At 39.8% G+C, this 16850-nt stretch overlaps 1 protein-coding gene across 1 annotated transcript in view; it reads left to right on the forward strand.

Moving 5' to 3' along the window:
- LOC122829404 (kelch domain-containing protein 8B-like) overlaps window positions 1-16850 on the forward strand; it is a 147158-nt gene that overhangs the window by 83351 nt on the left and 46957 nt on the right. The window contains exon 3 of the mRNA XM_044113937.1: window positions 13138-13302. Coding sequence (XP_043969872.1) covers window positions 13138-13302 — 165 coding nt within the window. The remainder of the gene's footprint in view (window positions 1-13137; window positions 13303-16850) is intronic.

Consider the following 16850-nt stretch of genomic DNA (forward strand, 5'->3'; position numbering starts at 1 on the left):
AAGGCTCGCCGTGTCGCCGCCCTGTCATCCGCCCACCTCAGCTCAGGAAGCACAACACAATCAGACCTGTCATTCCTGCACAAGCAGCCAGATCAGAGGAATGGGGAAACGGGCGCTTCTCTGTGTGACACGGGAAAGATAAATGCAGTCTGGACAGTATGTGTGTGGGCGTGTGTGAGAGAGTGTGTGTCACCGCAGAAGCCTGAGCTGTGCACCACTGAGCTGTCACTTTAGGTTAATGTCGGCTACCTTGTGTTTGACAAACAATGACGGCCTGTGGAACGTCAGATCTGCCTTGTCTCTGTGTCTGATCATCATCATCATCATCATCGTGAGGAAAACACACTTTCCTGTTTTCATCCGACATGGGGCGCCCACGCCTTTCCCGGGTTTTCATATGTGTGTGCTCACACAGACGGATTCTCTCTCACACACACGACCCTCTAGCTGCTGCTTCACATCCTCTTCAGCTGAGGAACCCATTTAGTGCAGAGTGCAGCTTTACCTTTTAATACCATAGATAGATCTGGTATTAACTACGAGAACCAGTTCTGACGTTATTTTGAAGCACAGCAATTATCCCTGAGCAAAAACTGTTCTTTTTTAATTATGTTTATCATTTAGAAGACAAAACCATCAGAGAGACAAAAACCTTTTTCAACTGACAATATGTCTAATGCATAAAATGACAGCATGACAGCAGAATTGTCTCCAGTAGACAATACGTGTCCTCTCTCCGGCGGCGGAATCAATTATGATCTTGTCTGCGCAAGTTAAAACAGCCCGAAACAAACACGGGCATTCATTATCGTCATTTCAACAGCAGCTTGGGAGAAGATCTGATTAGTGCGTCCTGCAGAGAGATGAAGTAACCGGAGCCAGTAGAGATGGAGAGAGGCTGTGCGGAGAGGGGCATTCGATTGGAAGGAAAAGGACTTAGAGGAATTCAGGACAGAGGAAGGGATTTGAACCGAAATGCATTTTGTCAGTGACTGAGTTTCCATTTCAAATGTGCACAAATCTTTGTCTGTTTTCCAGAAACAGTTTTGCAGCTGTGGGATTTTTCCATTAAGTGAGAAATAAAATTAAAATTATGCATAAATAATAATGGCAGTAACATGAGATCTTCATAATCCAGCCATGGTGCTAGGAGGTGTGGCGTCATATTCAGGTGTTGGAGAGACAAACCCCTAATACTGGTGAGCGGCTACATGTGTGGCGTTTTGGTCAATTTTACAGAAGAGCTATGGATTCAAGACACTAGAAGGACTCACAACGTTTTATGAACTGTGTGATGCTGAGATTCCTAACCAACAACTGCAAACCACAAAGACTGCAGTGGTAACATCCGCTGTTGCTGCAGAAAAAGTGTTTCCATCTGGAGTTTTTTTATTCCGCTGAAAAACCATAAACCCACCTCATCCCAACGCAAAACGTTTTATCATGAAAACATCAGTTTTGTTGTGTTTCCAATAAACGACACGACAATTGCTGTCAAGCGAAAATAAAATTACAATTATTTTTGTAATTCCTATTACAAAAATAATAGAAATTATTTTTTGTAATTTCTCTTTGATTGTGGGAAGATTTAAAGTGTAAGTGGCCACCAAATCAACTTTTCTTAGCTGATAAACGGTCTAAGTAGGTAATTTATTGTTCTATCTTTATGTTTCTGTGGGTATTTTGACATTTTGATGTAAACTTTGGTTCCGCATTGTTTTGCCTAAAATAATTTGTTCTATTTGTTTGAAACAGAACAGCTTTTTGTCACACAGCCTGTGTCTGGATCAAACACATACGCCTGGCCCCGCCCACCCAATGGAGAGTCAGGAAGTGGAATTTGTAAAATGTGTCGGGGCGGGGCTACGTTTTCACAGGGGTTTAGTTAAACCATCTCTGTCATGTGTAACTGAACTTATAAGGACCAATGATCAAATCTTTCCTCAGATTCTCAAATTGAACCAGGACTGGTCTTTGGATCTCCTTTAATCTAAACTTTATCATTGTAATTAAGGTTGTCTGTTCAGCGTGAAGGTGACCCTCTGACTCTGGTTTTAGTTTTTTACAACCTCTACTAAGTTGTCTGCCATTATCTAAATGCTTGTAGCTCTACCATGATTTCTGGCCAGCCTCCCTCTACCTGCCGAATATAAGCCTCCCCTCAGCATGATACCATCTCCACTGTAATTTGCAGCAGAAATCTTTGCAGAATTGTTGTTTTCAAATTTTTTTCTGGAAACCATGCATCGTTTTACTTTGTATAGTAATCACCAAATTCCAACTAACTGAGAATATTAAAATAGTACATGCTTCCAACTTGACAAAATGTGATACATATATTCACTTGAACTCAGAGGTATGTTTTAATGTATTAGCAGTAACATAAATGATAAAAAATATCATTTATAACAAATTGAATTCCAAATTAATTCATACTATGTGATCAGTGCAAGCAGAACAGTGGGTTTAGCGCAATATTAGGAGGTTTTCAGTCAACATTCATCATGTTTTTCCCCAAAGTGATATTTAAAATGACCACAGCTAAATGTGATGAAAGCTTTCTAACTGTGTGTGGGGAAATGATGAACTAAAAAGATTTCCCTACGACATGCTTTTAGCAGCAGTCTTCAGGATGAGAGCTGCTGGTGTGCTGCTGCACTGATGGCACAGGAGCCTCTCCAGTCAATGAATCCCGTTCAGTCCTTATTATCTGGAGTTTCACAGCAGGGACGCTGCTCTGTTTTCTTTTGTTTGCTTTCTCCTTTTCTAGCTGTGTTTAGTGTATTTTTAGAGACCGAAGTCTTCAGAGATGCTTCTGCAAGGCCAATAAACGTGCAGCCGTCAGTTCAAAGTCTCATCCCTGTTCTGTTTCTCAGAGTGAATGGTAAAAATACAGATAACCTCACATAGTGTAACATGTTCCTGGAGATTGTCCTGATAATATTGTAGTTTTGAATATGTTAAAGTTGAATCTTTCCAGTTTATACATGTTTTATATGCTGCAGTCTTTTGTTTCTTCCTACCTTGCTCCTCACCACCGGGCCTCTGCCTCCTCTGCTCTCTGAGTTGAGCAGGAAGGAGAAGACTACCATCTGCTATCTTGGACTTTACACCCAGAAGAGATCAAGTGATTGATTTGACTGAGATTTCTGAAGACACACTGCATATGTCTGCTAGGAATCAGCCTGAAGAACCGTCATGCGGTGAAAGACTCTGCCAAGGCCCATGAAGGAAGAGGGGCTTAATCCTCACAAATGAATATTTTAGGTCATTTCCATTTAACTAGGGAGGCACTTTTTTCACTTTCAATACTGATATCTGAGATTTAGTATCAGCCAATACCAATCCAATACAGAAAAACAGCTGAACTGACTTAAAACATTTCTTTCTTTCTTTCTTTTTTTGTTTTTTAAACAGACTTCACAAGCTTGGTCAAACATATGCAAACAACACAACTGTAAGTTTTTCATTTAGTGCAATTAGGATTATAACAGCCAATGTAAAATAAAATAAAAAATATAAAAAAAAAATAAGGAAACTGGAAAAAAAACTATAGGCTGACTACCATGGTTAAACATGAAAAATAAACTTCAGCAAACCTTCTTTCACCTGGTTCAGAAAGTGTGATTAGTAAATCTAATGTAAAATACATAGTAAAGCATGACGTTGCTCAGAGCATAAAGCATAGACTTAGAGTGAATGATATGCCCTTATGAATTGGGCATATTGTCTCCAATAGAATCTTTATTTAAATTTATAACGGAGCTCTGACCTGAAAGGGTGTGTGAATTGTACTTTCACACCAGCCCTGTACGGGCCGCTGTTATCAAACTGGTTCATTTGGGAAGGTGTGAATATAAATCTGACCGAAAAAAGGAAACTCTGATCCACCTAAAAACCTCAGTGTCAGTTGGGTTGATGTGAACTCTGACATGGTTCAGCATGTGAACGCTGGAGAACGCTCCCAAAGTAGAAAGAGGACTAAAACACAGGACTAAAAAATGTGACATTCTGGTGCAAAGCTATCAAATAAATTTGTAATTCAATACATTTATGTTTGTGTCTAAAAAGAAGAAACATTTTAAGTCAATTCTGCATTGGTTTTCTTTATCCGATTGGTATCAGCTGATACTGAAACTCTGATATCGGCATTGGTATCGGAAATGAAAAGAAGTGGATCGGTGCGTTCCTAGTAGGTGGTATGGATTGGATGCTTCTAGAACTTGCCTGCTGCTCATTAGAGGTACCGTATGTATTCATTTATGTATTTAGGTTTCAGTTTGGTTTTGGCCTCTAGGTGTCCCTGGAAAACCCCTCAGCTTGAGTTTGGGAGAAAAACCAGAAAATGTTTAACCCTAAAGGAACACACTATAAATGTTCTGCAAAAACAGCCCTGAAGTGGTTAACTCTGGCCTAATTAAGATGCTTATTTAGTCAGGGAAGGCTGACTGTGAGCACTAACCCTTTTTACTTTTTACTACAATCTCCCTGCAGCATCCGTTTTAGCTGCTCCATTAGTGCTATTCAGATGCCCAATACTTTGCACAAAAGAGCAATTTAATGGCATCTTTTATTAGTGAAAAAGCTTCATTATTTCACTTTTTTTTTTCCCCTCCAAAAATTGGCTCAGTGGGTTTTTCTAAACCAGCAAAGGGCAGTCAGTCTTTTTCTGTCTTTACTGAGAGTTTTGTGGCGCGCGGCGTTGAGGGAATTCAGATGCAGTAGTTGGGGTGAGGAAAATGTCACCGCACAGTGGGGAAGGTCAGGACACGCATGAGGAAATTGAATGTTCTGGATGGGTTTATGCACTGAGGGCAAACCTCCCCAGATATCAATATGCACTTTTTTTTTTTCTCAAAACAAAAAAAAAACAGACTTCATCACTTTATCACTGAATTTAATGTGTCCGATATTTCCGTCCAGTTGCAGCTATTTGCTATTTTCCACCGACTCCGCAGAAAATCCTTTCAGGTTTTTATAGCATAGAGCAGCATTTTCTGATGTTAGCCATGCTGTCAGGCCACATTGGAGCGTTCTGAAGTTCTCTGATCGCTTTATTTATCCAAACACGTTCTGCAGGTCTCTGCAGAAAAGTTCAAGAAGGTATTGGATTTATTTATATTTTATTTTTTTTGAGAAACCTCCTTTTCTCCTCGTCTAGAGAATCTCTCGTTGGTTGGATGTTTACTGCATTCTGGTGCGTAGTTGTGTTCGGCTGTCATTGCTTTACATCCAAATGGTTTGTTTGTATAAAAATGGATGTTTTCCATTAGAGTGCTTTCAGAGTTTTATGTTTAAGAGATGAATCCTGGTCGCCTTGCCTGAACTTGGGGAACTCGGCCAACTTCCTGCTGTTCGCTCTAATTAAACCTTTACAGCAGGGATCTGCTAAAAAGAGCTGTCTATGTGAAAGGTTCAACCCAGAGACATAAAGAACGCACGACTATCATAGTTATGTGTTTCTTATTCAGTAACGGAATTTAAATAAAAGCTGTAATTTATTGGTTTGTTTAAAATTAAGGGACCAAAAGGCCAAAATTCAACCGTCCAGGACGAGTTCCTCCAGGAAAACGATGACCTGCTGGAGATGCAACCATCCACTTCATGTATCTATATCAGAGGTTTGGTATCAAATGATACCGATCCAATACAGAAAATCAGCTGAATTGACTTAAGACATTTCTTTTTTTAAACAGACATATACATACTGAGATACAATTTTTTTTGATACATCAAACGCTTCTCAAGCTTGGTCAAACATGAAAAAAGAACAAAACTATTATTTGTTCAGTCAGCGGATTTAAGAGAATAACGACCAATGTTTAAATAAGTAATAAAAAAACTGAAATGGACAAAAACAGATTGACTAACTACCAGGACCGATACAGATATTGATATCAGATCGGTGGCATTTCTAGTCTGTACAGTACCTTTCAAAATGATCCTTACCCTTGTGAAAGAAAAAAGACTGAGACTGATATTTTTGCCCATTCTTCTTTGCAAAACAGCTGAAGCTCAGATTGATCACAATAAAACACAAAAGTTCCAGTCAAAACCTTTGTAAGTAAAATAAATAAATAAATTAAAACCCCCTTTTTTTCACGTTAAAAGTTTCAACGCGTGAAAGTCTACATGAATAATCCAAATTAAAGTTATAAAACATCTCCACCATTCTGCTTCTGTGCAGCCTGCCAGGTTTATTCTGAATAAAATATCTACCAGGCACACAGACAGCGTATTTGTCTGAAAACGTGATAAAGTTCAATTATGAGTCCAGAGTTTTAAAGGATAATTTACGCTGGGAAACCCGGCAGCAGATCAGTGCTGCTGTCGGCCAAAGGATGGTCTCCTAAAACATTCCCTGACAAATGAACTTAATAACATAGATGGTTCTGTTTGCGAAGTAAGTAATCAGAAAACTTCACTCTCTGTGTTTATGCAGACAGTAATAAACACAGTTTCCCAGTGCTGGCTCTGTGGTTTCCAGTCAAACCCAGTGTGAGCTGCACTTGTACTGGGCTTCCAATCAAAACCTTAATTACCTGAGCATTTCTAAATCCCAGCCTAAAGTGTGAATCGCGGTACCAACATAACAACAGAAGTCAAAACAGTTAATGAGCCAGGCAGCAGCGGGGAGATGCTGTAATTATGATGTGGAGCATCTGGCCCGGTGGCTCTGGAGTCGCTCCAGGGCAGTTCCGTCTCACGGATCAATCGTTCCAGGATGTTTGAATGCCAGGCAGCGGGAACAGTAAGAGCAGAGGTAGGAAGCACGTAATGAAAGGAGAGCAGCGTCAGTGGTGAACGGAAACGAACAGCTTCCTGTTGGTCGATTAGTTCAGAGATCAGAGTTCTACCGAATTACAACTTGATGTTTGTGGAAGAACTCATTGCTCACTCTCTCTTTCTTTCTCGCTTCAGTCCTACTTTTGTTCCTACTTATGATCCTACTTTCGTTCCCTCTTTCTTACTTTTCCTTAGTACGTTACTTTATTGCCATTGTATGTCAAAATAAGAATCTAACTTTTAACATATTGATTTTATTTTATTTTAGATTGAATTTAAATAAGACGTCTGGATCCAGTCTTTTGGTTCTAAAGAGCGTATCAATGAAGTTCCTTTGAGTAGCACATTTCAAGGCGGTTCGAGGTGCTTTACATGACAACATTTTACTGGCAGGAAGGTGAGGGTACAAAAACAAAAAAAAGACAAATGTTTCTGTATTGCATTTGTCATCAAAGTTTTCTGCTAAGCATCTGGTATACCTAAACCTCTAAACTGAGACAGCGTTTATTTGTATGATGTATCCCTGCTCTGTAGATGTAGATAAAACAGACTCTCCATCTGTTGAAAGGTGTGTGTCTCCATAACATGAAAAGGAAGCTGCTTTTACCTGTGAATGTAAAACCCTAGGCCTGTTTTTTCTGTGTATGGCGGATATTAATGTAGCTCTGCACCAAAGTGACTTGAGATCTTTCGACCTAATACAAACAGTTTGATCCTTTGGTCCTTGGGTTGAGTTTCCTTTTTGAAAGAAGTATTGATTTACCTTCACTTAAACAGGGAACTGTAATAGCTGCCATATGAACTGTATCTTTGCTATTGAGCGGTCTGTGAGTGTGTTCTTGACCAATAAGCTCATAATAGCATCTCGTTGTAGAAAAGTTATTCCTCTAAATCCGGCCCTGGATGGATTAATAGATGAATATCATAACGCTTTTTTGTGTTAGGAGGATTTCTATTCATTCATTTACATAAATATTCTTCCACCTGAAGTTGGAACCAGATCATTTTCAAACACCAGAAGCCCAAAAGGTTTGAACTCAAAGTCCTCAGTTTAAAAGACAGCTGTTCTTGATACTGACCAAATGCATGGAAACTTTTGATTTCAGGGAAAGCTACAAAAATCCTCTAAGAAATTTTTTCTCTGCAGGTTTTCTGTCACTTAAAATTCTGAAAGTTATTTTTGATTTGCTAACTAGGCTAAAACAAGAAATGTTTCATCTGCTTTAACTTTCAGCAGACAGAAAAAAATAATTATCTGTTTATTCAGTGTATGTAATTATCTGGTTTCGTCTGTACACACATATAAACATACATACATTTAAATTATTGAATTTTGTCATATTCCTCTATCAGACAAAAGTCCAATATATATGTGCATATATTATACACTAAATATAACTGAATTATGGTAATTATTGAATAAGTTGATTCACTCTATCTTTATGATTACCTGATTTGGATTTCACCCTCAGCTTGGTGAGAAGGTAAACAGGGATTTTTATTCCATTTTCTGGTTGCTAAGAAGAGTTTGATCGCTCTAAAAACATTAACATTTTCTCCACTAATTACTGAGAAGTATGCAAATAATAATATTCAACAAAATGGAAACTGAAACATCTGGAGTCATTTTAGCTTTTGTTGTTGTTTGTTCACTAATGCTCTCTCACTGAGATTTTGGTCTGGATTTTATTTTAGGGGCATCAGATTGAGGGGTGGAATACAAAAGTATGCCATACTATTCAGATTTGTTTTTAATCTAAAAAAAAAAAAAATCACTTTTAATTTTTATTCTACACCACAATAACGTGTCACTTTGCGTCAATCTATCAGATAAAACCCTGATAAAATACATCGAAGTCTGTTCAATAATTTAATGTAACAAAATGTAGATATTAGCTTTTAGAAGAGAAGCAGAAAAACATAAATACATGATATAATAAAACTGGGGAAAGTCTTTTTGTTTTGAATCTATAATCCAGTGATACCATCCGTATAAATGTCTTCGAGTGTTATTTGTGATTCCCCGAAGCCTCTTTACATTTTCGACACGCAGGATAGAATTCTACATTAAGAGGAGTAAAAATGGATGGCCTGTATTGAAGAATGAGACAAACACAACACGGATAAAAGGATAAAACATTCAGTAAAGAAAGAGAAGAGGATGAAATAAGCGAAAAAGTGATGGGGAGTGATGAAAGAGGAGTAAAAGTAGAGATGCAGAGAAAAGTGAAAATAATGACTGGGGATGAGTAGCAGGGTCTAACCGGGGGCCAGACGCCAACGACGAGTTTGTGTTGGAAAATGTGACTAAAACCAGCAGAGTGATCACACATCGCAGCCACACACTGCACCAGTTTGAAATAATATTCAGACCTCAAATCCTTCTGAGGTAATTTGTGTTTGCAGTTTTTTTTTCTGGAACCTGTACCTCAGTGGTGTGGTTCTGAACTCAAATGCCATTTTTAATTACTTCTCTCTAGAAGGAGACTCAAGGTCAGGCGCTGATTTGCGATGGATTTTATTTAGTGTGCACCGATGTGCCAAGCAGCCGGAAGGTTTAACGGCCTGTATATCATCCTGTTGTTGCCATGGAGTCTCCCGGGGTGACGATGGACATGAAAAATAAAGCTTATTTTAGTTAATTAGAGAACATTGTCCATGTGTGTTTTCCTACTCTCACAATAAAATGTTTGACATCAGATGTTAGTACATATATAGGACGTTTTCTGTAAAAAAAAAATACTTCATAATAATAAAAAGAATATAGTTTTGGATGTGCTTTATGACACTTGGAGTTGAGCTCAGGTGCATCTGATTTCCATTTAGATGGGAGCTACTCAGAGGCACAGAGTTGACAGTGTAGTACTGTTGCCTGACAGCAAGAAGGTTCAAATCCCAACCTGAGGCCTTTCTGCATGATGTTTGCATGTTCTCTCTGGGTACTCCAGTTTCCTCCCACAGTCCAAAAACATCACTGCTTGGTGAATTGAATACTCTAAAATTGCCCTGGGTGTGAGTGTGCGTCTGGTTGTTTGTCCTGTGTCATACCCAGCTGGGTTCCTGAGTTGAACCTTTTGAAAGAGCATTTTTGGTCTTTGATGTTGACTCCTGAGTCTCTGCAGTCGATCACACCCACGTTCAGCTCATTTTGTTACCTTTCGATCTTGTCTTGTGACAGCTGCTCAGGTATCTGTACAGTCATGACCACAGATTTTTGCTGACAGAATTATCCTAACTATGGTGTGACTTCACCATATTTAGATTTTGACATGAATTTCTTCCTAATAAGTTCTATCTTTTTCTCCTACATGTTGGGTTCTTGCCTCTGGGGCAAATCCAGACTGCTGGTGTTGGTGACCCATTTCTTTTTTAACTCTTTTCTTTTTTCTTCTTTTTTTTTCCCCTCCAGGGGGTCTTTTGTGGGCTCTAGTGTCCCTTATATGGCAGTAGGCTGACAGAGAAGGGGGAGGGGAGAAGACATGCGGCAAATGTCGCAGGGTCCGGGAATCGAACCCACGACGGCCGCTTCGAGGACTCAAATGTGGGTCCAAATGTGGGTCAAATGTGGGTCGCGCTATCCCCTACGCAACCACAGCACGCCCGACCCATTCCTTGTTTTCCACACAAGTCACTCTGTGCAGGCACCTGAAGCGTTCTTATAGAGGGAGTCTGCTGGGCACGTCTGTGCAAAGGAACTTTCACAGCTGCGGACTCGGTGTCGCACAGTAAACTTCCCAACAGAAACTGCTGTTCATGTCAAACTGTTTTCATGTTCTACTGAGCTGATGAGCTTAGAGTTGGCACAATTTGTTGCAATTACGCTTAATGGCTGGGCGGCCTTTTGTGCTGCACTATAAGGTGGGCAGGTGCTGCCCTGGAGGAGAAGAAACAGGGCCAGGCACCCAACTAGCTCACTGTGCTTTGTCAAACTAACCAAAGCCTTTGAAAAACCTGCCCCCCCCCCCTCGCCTGTGGGGGCGGTGCATCAAGAAGCACTGTAGGAAACGTCATGAAAATCTCTGAAGAAGGCACTTAGGGCAACTTCCTTCTTCATAAAATATAAAAAGAAACGAATTGGTGTCAGATTTAAGTAATTGTAGAATTTCTCTTTTGTCTTTGGGAAATAGTTTTTCTCCTGCTATTGCTAAAGTTGTTTTGGTTGTTTTTACCCAAAATTCACTTCAAACAAATCAAAACCTAGGGTTTAAGGTGAAATGTAAATGAAAATGGAGTGGTGTAAGATTTTAGCGTTTGTAGGATTCCTCTTTACTCAAATGTGTCAAACTCTCTTCAACAACTGGCTGAGCACAAGCAATTCCTTACACTAATGCCAGACACACACATTTGTGTTTTTGTTGTATTTACCCAGACTGCCCTGCGCTATAGTCTGCTAGTCGGAGTAGTCTCCAAAAGGATGAAAGGATAAAATATGAACTCTGTTCACAAACTCACCCGAGTTCACTAGAACCGAATTGAGACAGAGTTTTGAAGGCAGAACTCTTCAGTGTCTGATTGCTCATTCATTCCTCTCCAAATGAACCCAACTTTCTAGATAAACAAACTAGAGTTGGACTAAAGCAAACTGAAAAGAGCTGGTATGGATCATGGGTAACTGGGTCTTTGTCACCAGACAGAATGAAGGTACCTCTTTACCCCTGACTTTTTTCTTGGGGCGATCTCACCTGGCAGTTCTGGGTTGTTTCCTTTGTTTGGAGATGATTTTTAGAACTCCTTCCAACACTAATTCAGTGGTAGTCCTTAAAAACTCTGCAGTAATCTGATTACTCTTCCATGCAGCTCCTCTCCAAATACATGTTTTATGCCATGTTTCATGCTATGAGTGTTCTTTCTGCACCATTTGGTTTATCTGCAGCAGTAAAATTGGATTTACCCAGGCCTGAGAGCAGAAGTACGTGCAGATTGTCGCATCCTGAGAGACAGATTTATTATTGCTTTGTTCTTCACAGTTTAAGTCACAGCTCAGAATATCCATCATCTGCCTGAGTGACTAAGAGTCCCTCTGACTCACTTCTCTTTCTTTACTCACTCTTGCTCTTTACCACATTTGTCTTGTTACAACTTTCCGAGGGTTAATGGTTTATTAATGCCATCATTTCATCAGTTCAGGTCTTTTCCTTTAGACTCTTGTTTCCTCCTCCTCTGTTTATTCCTTCTTATCTTCTCTCTCTCTTCTCTTCTCTTTTTTTCCTGGCCCTGCAGTGTTTCAGCAGTAGCATCATGTTGGCTAGCTCAGCAGTTTCTCCCCCACCTCCTTCCTGTATTCTAATGGCACTGCGGTAGCTGAAGATGTTCGAAGATGTCCTTGTGAAAACCTTTTCCACGGGTCGTTTCTCAGACTCATGAAATAAATAATGCAGATTGTGTGGATGACAAAGAGATGAGCAGATGTCGCTGCTTGAGCTGTATTGACAGGACTGAAGGGCACAGTAATGCATCCGATTCTTTGGCTCTTTGGAGTTGTGGGCAACATCCATTTGCTTTATGATTGCTTTCTAAGTTTACAGTCAGGTAGAAATTCCATTTAGCATTTAGTAGAGATGCACCAATTGAATTCTATTCTTTGTGCTCTGAGCCTGAGCATGCTTCTTATATTTAGCAAGGATACACAATATACCGGCACTAACAAAGGCCAATATAAGATAAAAATGACGATATAATTCATTTCTCTAACATATCTGTTTCAGTCCGATAAATAAAACTGGGTCGATATAAAGAACTGATAATTATATCTATCTTGTTGCTGCCTGTTCTGGTCGTTTCCCCTTCTCCCCCAAATATGTCAGAACATAAGTGAAATACATATAGTAGTAAATATTGTTTTTTGGCCATAACAACAATATTAATATTGGACATCAATATAAAAAAGGTGGAGGAGCTCAATTCTTTTCCACATGTCATGCCATGCTGTCATGACATAGTTTCAACAAATAGTTTACTATATAAACTTTTAATAAAATAAATCATTACAAACCGTGTAAAATAAAAATGCACAACGGTAAATATTACTTTTTGTTACTCGCCTTATAGATCATCGATTATAGTTAGACATGAAGTAAAGCTGAGGCAGCAATGTAGGAAAAGTGGGAAATACTGCCACCTGCAGGTGAGAGTTTACATTATTTAAAGCCTGCGTTTTGGGCCATTACTGCAGAAAATTTGCATTAGTGTGAAAAAATGTCATGTCTGTTGTTTTTGTGAGAATAAACTGCTGGCTCACAGTTAACTGCTGATGAAAAATGGATGGATGGTTTTCAACAACCACGTAACTCGTATTATGGTCTTATGAACTTTTTAATAATCACGATGTCTCTGCTGGGTGTCTCTCTGCAGATGGGAAGGTGTTCGCCCTGGGCGGGATGGGAGCAGACACAACACCTCAGGCTTTTGTTAAAGTCTATGAAGCACAGAAGGATCAGTGGCAGGCCACCACCTCCATGCCCACGCCACGCTACGGAGCCACGCCCTTCGTAATAGGAAACAAAATTTACGTGATGGGTAAGACAACACCACAACATTCACTCTCTCTGCATTCACCAGCTTCTGTTATGGTGATTCTCCAAACTCTTCAAGCAGTCGTATCCAAATGGATGTATTTCTCAAAACTGAATGGAAATACTTTTTTTATTATTTTTTACATCACCCCAGTTTGTGTACAGCTGGAACGCATTCATTTGTTGCCACTTGCATTCTTTGACAATGTGCAGCTGTGCGTATGAAGAATCTTTTGCACACATTTGTAATTTAAACTCAACTAATTTTGATTTCTGGAGCTGAGTTCTTGAGAATGGCCCAGTCTTTCACAAATGTTGGTGGTACATCGTGGTTTGGCAAACGGATCCGTTTTATCATCTGTTTTTGTTTTCATTCAGATATTGACATGGAGCTGAGATCATGGGATGTGTGACTGTTGCTGCACCACAAACATTTCAGTTTTGACTTTATCTGTCTGGCACTTTCCAAGCTGCGAAACTGACTGATAGAAAGAGAAAAATGTGTTTCTCAGGTTGAAGAAAAACTCTAAATCTTTGTGCAGTAGGCACTAGTAGGGGTGGGCTTCTGCTAAGGGCTGCTCTGTAGATGAGAAAAAATGTTGAATCTGTTAAGTGACTGACATTGAATTTCCACTTAAACATTTTTTTTTTTACTTCACTGTGCTTTGCCTTTCACACTGGGTAAATTCTTAACTATCCCTTTATGAAAGAACTTGAACTTTCAATTAGAAGCTCAATTTCATTTTTGTACCCTGTTGTCACTGAATGAAGAACCTACATGGACATGAAAAACCAACTGGATGCTGATGACTCTTGCAAGGACTTGGCTAGTTTTTCAGGAGTGCAGGAACGACAAGCTTTATATTTTATGTCATTGTAATTTTTAGTTGGTTTTAAATGACCCAAATGCAGATATGCGAGACGGTTAAGCTGAACACTTTTATGAAAAGAAATGTAGGTATAATGGCCAGATTGCTGTTCTGATCCCCTTCTTCATCTGCCTCTTGTTCTTGGGCAAGACACCTGCTTTGCCCGGCCTGCCTTGATGTGGGTACTTCTGTCCACTGGCTGCTATCCAGTAACCATCAGCGTGAGTGTGTCCATGAATGGGTATACAAGTACAAAGCCAAATCATTGTCCTTCACTGGGAGGAACCAGTGAAGGGCAATGAAACTGGTAAGCTTAAAAAGTGAGGCATGAGTAGACTCAGACAAAGAGGTTGGAAAAAAGCTGGTGAAGAGAGCAAACTGGTAGACTGAGGGAAAGTGTGCTTAATAAGCACTAATAAATACTTAATGACTGAACTACGACTCAAGAAGGGAACAAATCAGGGGAAAGGAAGGACACATAACTGAGAGCCAAATCCATGCACATAAATTAAGAAACTATATACAAAGGAATGACCTGGTGAGACGAGACCTTTTGAGCAGTCATGAATATAAGAACAGAACATGGCCTGACATTGACATGTACAGCATTAAGACCCTCCTCCTGGCTCTGATTGGTTGTTTTTGGCCGAGTAGATGGCAGTAGGACCACAGGGAGAAAACAAATTGAGATTGATTTTGTCATCTGTCTCAACATAGTTCAGACGTCCATCCATCCATTTTCTTTCACCCTTGTCCCTAGTGAGGTCAGGAGGGGCTGGTGTCTATCTCCAGCTAACGTTTCGGGCGACAGGCAGGGTCACCCTGGACAGGTCACCAGTCTGTCGCAGTATGTAAGACATATTTTTGTAAAAGTTAAATGCTGCAGTTTTAAATGTGCAAAAACTGATTGACATGTTGAGCTGAAGTTTCTTAAAGACAAACATGTTAAAAGTTTAGCAAGTAATGTATCCTGAAGGAGAATGATTAGAACTCCTGTCCTATGAACATCTCCTTTTCTTAAAGTTAAAGCATTCCTTTAAACTGACTCAGAATCAAATCTTTTGTCCTTTACGCGTGTTTCTCTGCCCTCTTCCAGGCTTTAAATAGAAATCCCACAGACTGTGACACTACAAAGACAAAACCTTTTTACGCGCCTGTCGAAGTTGTCCGAGGCTTTACTTGTCTTTACTCCTGACAGCAACGCTGCGGGATTTGCGAGCCACCAAATGAAGTGCCCTGTGCTGGGTTTCGGTTTGTGCGCTGTGTCTTGCATCGCCGCGCCTTTTAGAAGATGGGATCCTTTTTGAAAACGCTCCATAAAAACAATGTGGAGAGATGAGATCAGGAAGCTAATCCATCTGAGTAACAGTGGAGTTAATGATGCCCGGCAAGCACACGAGGCAGAGAAAGATGGCTGTTTTAAAGTGCATCCTCGGAGTCATGACTCACACAAGTCTGGTAGATGATCTAATCTGTTTATCTACAAATATATGGGGATATTTATGCCGCTGATTTCATAACCGCAAATCCTGATTATTACGTCTCCCGTTTTATCTTGCTTCAGCTCACCGTCCCCTCCACCGCTAAGCATTGTGATTGTGAAATGTTTTTCCTATCCTGTGCACTCATACTGTTTCTTCACCTGCTGCTCCTGGAGGGCCGTTTCAGGATCAGTGGGTATCTGAACCCCCTTCGGTTTAAATTTCACCACTTTTCAGTAACTTGACTTGAAAGGGCAGTATTATGTGTTTGCTAGGCACGTAGTGCCATCTTATTGCACAATCAAGAATCTATGTTTCCTGCAGTTGTTATCAATATGATATGAAATTTGGCTTAAAAGAAATTTTTTGTTGTAAGTTAAAGCGTTGAAATTGTGCCTTTCTGAAACTCTGCCTTCAGGAAGTTACCATAACATGGGTCCTCTGTTTATCCTCTAACAACGTTTTTAAAAGTGTTGCACTGAGAAGTACCCCCGACAATGAGATCAGCAGATGAGCAGTTCCACCAGGTGTTTACTCATTTCTGCTGGCTAGTCTGAAGGAGCTGGAAGGGAAGGACTGCTCTGTAGCTTGGAAATTGCAGCATTAAAGGTGGAACTAGGTCCACACAGGCGTTTTACACAGCTGAATGGTTGCCACGGGAGATTATAGGATTTCTCAAAAATACCTAAAACGACCAAAGCAACAGTCCAGGTATGTTTGTGATGAGGGAATGACATCATAACCCGAATGGCTCTTCAGGTCAGGGATGATGGTCAGATTCAAGGATCAACTTCCTGAGTATAAATACACAGTGATGTCTATGATCTTATCCTCAATGTGCATGACAAGTCTCAGTAAATCAAACTATTGAAAGTACAAAAATATTCAGTCTAATTTTAGAAGAAGCTTTTGAAGTTCAGCTGTTTCCATTAGAGGAGCTGAAAAGATCTCAATTCTAATCACAATTCCTGGTCTTGGAAATTTAAATCTATTCAATATGCTCAAAAATAAATTTTAATCAACCTAAAGCTTAAAGGCAGACGGCTAAATCAGCCTAAAACTGGTCATTTAAGTTGCAGAACCTTTGCACAAACTTTCTTTTGTTCAATTATGAACTGATGGAATTTGGAACTGAGAGGAAGCCGATAGAATTGTTTTCCATTTGTTTACACTGACACTTTCTCTTCTTAGTTGTTTCAACC

This window comes from Gambusia affinis, linkage group LG01 (genome assembly GCF_019740435.1).
Source record: "Gambusia affinis linkage group LG01, SWU_Gaff_1.0, whole genome shotgun sequence".
In the NCBI taxonomy this organism is placed as follows: domain Eukaryota; kingdom Metazoa; phylum Chordata; class Actinopteri; order Cyprinodontiformes; family Poeciliidae; genus Gambusia; species Gambusia affinis.